We start from the raw sequence: 4432 nt of genomic DNA on the forward strand, positions 1-4432 counted from the left end.
TGTATATTTCGTTTTACTAAATTATGAACTTCTGCTGGTATAGCTCAAACCATATTGCTGTTGCGCAGATGCCCTGTAGGGTGCGCTGTGGCGTTGGGTAATTACAGCTGCTCGCAACTCTGCTTCTCAGATTCGAGAAGCTGTTGCACAGACGAGCCACACTGCCTCATGTCTCATCTTTTCCACCCTGTTTACAGGTGAGAAAGGTGCTAAAGTACACAAAATGTACATCTGTTCGATCTGTAGATTGTATAAACATGTATTTTTACATGTGAGTTAAGTTGAACAAAGTGGAAGTTTATAATTCTCTGAGAGCAAGAGCCAAAGTTATGACATGATGGGTAGTTCACAGTGTTAGCTTTTTAAAGCACAACTCCTTGCCATTTCACATTTTAATATGTGTTTGTTATGGTTCTAAGGCTGTATAAATAGAAATCCTAGCCATGGTAGCCTGTGTTCGATTATATTTCTGAACTATTATTATTGGGGTTATATGTTGAAACATCATCACTATATCATTTGTCACTGCATATCAGTAACAATAAAAACAACAGGAAAGGTAAAGTCTGGTAAATACAATTATTACTTCTTCAGCCACCCAAGCTGATATTTTCAGATCTTTAATCTGTTTATTTAAAAGAATTCCCCTTCCAAAAAAGTTCAGGTGCTGTGTAAAATGTAAATAAATTAAATAAAAACAGAATGCAATGATTTGCAAATCTCATAGACTCATATTTTATTCACAATATAACACAGAACACATATCAGATGTTGAAAGTGACATTTTACCATTTCATGAAAAACATGAACTTGTTGGTAACAATGCATCTCAAAAAAGTTGGGACAAGGCTGTGTCTACCTTTGTGTAGCATCCCTGTTCTTTTAACAACAGTCTGTAAATGTCTGGGAAGTGAGGAGACCTATTGCTGACCCACTGTTGTCCCATTCTTGTCTGATGTAGGATTCTAGCCGCTCAACAGTCCTGGGTTCTCTTTGCCAGACTTTTGGTTTCATGATGCGGCAAATGTTTTCTATTGGTGAAAGGTTTGTACTCCAGGCAGGCCAGTTCAACATCCTGACTCTTCTTCTGCAAAGCCGTGCTGTTGTGATGGATACAGTACACTGTGGTTTAGCTTTGTCTTGCTGGAATATGCAAAGCCTTCCCTGAAAGAGATGTTGTCTGGATGGGACTATATGTTGTGCCTTTCTGGATATGTTAGCTGCCCTAATGCAACTCCATACCATTGGTATGGAATGCTGTGCGTTGTTAACAGACTGGGAGGTCTTTAGTCTGGATGATACAGTGTCCATTATTTCCAAAAAGAATTTCAAATTTTGATTCATTTAACCACAGGACACTTCTCCACTTCGCCTCAGTCCATCCTAAATGAGATTGGACCCAGAGTAATTAGTGGTGTTTCTGTATACTGACTGTTAGCCTTGTCCCTTGCGTACAGGGATTTCTCCAGATTCTCTGAATCTTTTGAAGACATTATTGATAGTATTATATTATCGATAATATTATTGATATGATAGTACTGTAGATGGGGGGATGTCCAACGTCTTGTACAATTGTACGTTGAGGAACATTTTCTAAAATTGGTTCAAAATATTTAGAGTAGTTTTTTACAACCTCTCCCCATCTTTGCTTCTGAGAGACTCTGCCTCTCTAAAACACTCTTTTTATACCCGGTCATGTGAATTAGGTACAAATTGCTCCTTAAGCTGTTTTTTATTAGTACCATTTACTTTTCCATCCTTTTGTTGCCCCTTTCCCAACTTTTTGTTGTGTACTCTAATTAACTGTTATGACATGTGTCATGACAATTACCAGTAATACCTGACATAATCTTTCATGACAGTTTGACAGCATATGACATCTGCCATGACATGTGTATGGCAGAATGTGGTAGGGTTAACATGTCAACCACAATTGCTAATATACTGTGTTCTGCATTTTTAAGGTAAGACTAAATGCTAATTGCTCATTTCTTTTTCTATTATAAAGTACTCATTGTTGTACATCAATTTGATTATTGAATAGTTTGTTCTTTGGCGTTTTTTTGTAACAACAACAAATGCACAAACCTAACCAGTAAAGCTAGGGAAACACCAAGCCAGGGAAAAAGAAAACTAAGAACAAGGCTGGGAAACATAAGATATGGTTTAAAAGACACAGGTGATTTTAGTGATTCAAGGCTGGAGCCGGGGCAGAGACAAGTTTACAAATAGTAAAATGGCAGAAACACATGAAAGAATAACCATAATTCTGTGACTGGTTTTATCAGCTGTAGACTGGAAGGCTGTATAAAGGCCTATTATGACCAGATCCATATACTGTAATGACTAGAAGGTAAAGATTGTAATGGGTTGTGCTTTGATTTGGTTTACTGCTGAATTGAAGTGAATTGGAGAATGTCAGCTCCCTTTCTCCACATACCTGGTTATTTTTGTCATCTAGACCTGGATTTGTCCTTTCACACTGTGACTCATAGGTCACAAATTTAGGTTTTCCAACTAAGATGCCCATTTTCTCCTAAATCAAAACACTAGATGATTCAGTAACCAAGAAAAAGGCCATAAATCACAAAATCCTAATCACATAATTATAGATGAGTAATCTGTCTTAATCACTGTATGGAAAAATACAGTGAGTATGTATCACTCATTTATAAGCCAGGTGATATGTCACTGCTTTGCATTCTATCAGCTGATATTTGAAGTGGACATAACAAAGAGACAAGGTTTTCTTATTAGTGTTATCTATTCCCATTTGAGGGAAGGAGTTTTTCAACTTTGGGAAAGACAGAATAAGCAAAATGGACATTTTAATTTGGAATTGTTCTATTTCGATGAGTCTTGAAGCTTTCCACTTAGTGAATGTGCCTCTTTCTGTGGTCAGCATTCTTATGGACATCTTTTTTGTCTTCTGTATGGTCTTTCCACAGCAGGGACAACCACAAATGAAACAACCGCTTAATGTTTTAGTGGGATCTCTTGTTGGGTGCAATACTGCTCTTCATTTTTGCGTTCTGTTGTTTGTCATCAGTGGCTTTACCTACTCATTGTCAGCATACTTTGACAGTGTTGGTTTGTATTATTTTACAGCAGAGTGTTTGCTGTTTACCATGAGGACCAGTGTCACCTCGTACCTCTGGCTGAATGTGTTCTACTACTGTCAGATTGTTCCAGCTAAACATTCTTTGCTCATCTTGCTGAGAAAAAATATCAGACTTTTTGTATATTCTGCTTTAATCTTTGATAAGTTCATCTTTTTGTATGGGGTCGCTACTTCTGTTGTGCGTTACTTGATAATTACCCCATACACAACCACATATGAAGAAAAGAACGCAGTAAAACATGCAGTTGGAGTTGATTTTTGGTCAAGATTAGTTTATTTCTTGTTCAGTCTTTGTGTGATGTTGACATCAAGCTGTGCGACTGTTCTCTACCTGTGGAGACACATGAAGAACATGGAGGACAGCAGCAGATCCTCTCCACATCTTCAGTCACAGATGAGGGTGACCATCACAGGAATCGTACAGATTCTCCTTTACTTTCTCTGCTCAGTCTGGCTAATAATTGATGATATTGCTTATCATCTTGCTAGTGCAGATTTTGACTCAAAAGCACATATCATTTGCACTGTTATTACGTTGTACTCTTTTGGGACAAACATTAACTTGGGTGTTGGACAGTCAATATTCCGGGAGCGGATACTTCTCTTTTGGCAATAACATTTTTGAAATTGCAATGAATCCATGTATGAATCCATGGGTTTTTTCTTTAAATTCAAAGCATTTTTATCAGATCTTATCTAAGTAATTCAGTTAGAATGTGTCATACTAATATACATTACAGGATATGCAGAATAGGCAGGTCATGCAAAAAAGGGGGGAGGTATTGAAAGTGCGGTTGGTTTTGCTCAATATACTCAAGTTTAAGCAACCAGTGGCAGACGGTTTTCCACATTCCAGTCGTTTTTAACAGAGGTAGCATTAAACACTTTGGTGGGAAAGAATATTTTTCATTACATTTATCTCTTTGACAATACTTTGACAACTCTAATTTTGTCTTCAACTGACACAAACTCCCCTCGTCCTGGACCTGCTCAGCAGCTCCACCCACTCCCTTACACATGCAGTTCATTTGTTGGACTAATTACCTCTCACATATGTACCTGTGCATGTAACCACTCCTTGTGAGGTCTCTGTAAGTAGTTAAGTTCTTGGTTTGTTTCACCATTTACCTTGTTCAAGTCTGTATAGCCTCTCCTTTGTTTGAACATGTACATGCTTACATGCTTGTTAACTTAGATTCTAATTATGACTCTCAGCACCTCCACATTAAAACTCTCTCTATACATAAAGCTGTTGTCGGAACAAATTATTTCCTTTTTTGTCATTTTTCAGTTTTTGACCTAATTTAAAAG

At 37.5% G+C, this 4432-nt stretch overlaps 1 protein-coding gene across 1 annotated transcript; it reads left to right on the forward strand.

Annotated features, from left to right (window-relative positions):
- Nucleotides 1-2819: 2819 nt before the first annotated feature.
- LOC108423848 lies at nt 2820-3737 on the forward strand. Its single transcript, XM_017691451.2, has one exon. It carries the CDS (start codon nt 2820-2822, stop codon nt 3735-3737), a length of 918 nt encoding a protein of 305 aa, XP_017546940.2.
- The last annotated feature ends 695 nt before the right edge of the window (nt 3738-4432 follow it).

This window comes from Pygocentrus nattereri, chromosome 6, assembly GCF_015220715.1.
Source record: "Pygocentrus nattereri isolate fPygNat1 chromosome 6, fPygNat1.pri, whole genome shotgun sequence".
Classification (NCBI taxonomy): domain Eukaryota; kingdom Metazoa; phylum Chordata; class Actinopteri; order Characiformes; family Serrasalmidae; genus Pygocentrus; species Pygocentrus nattereri.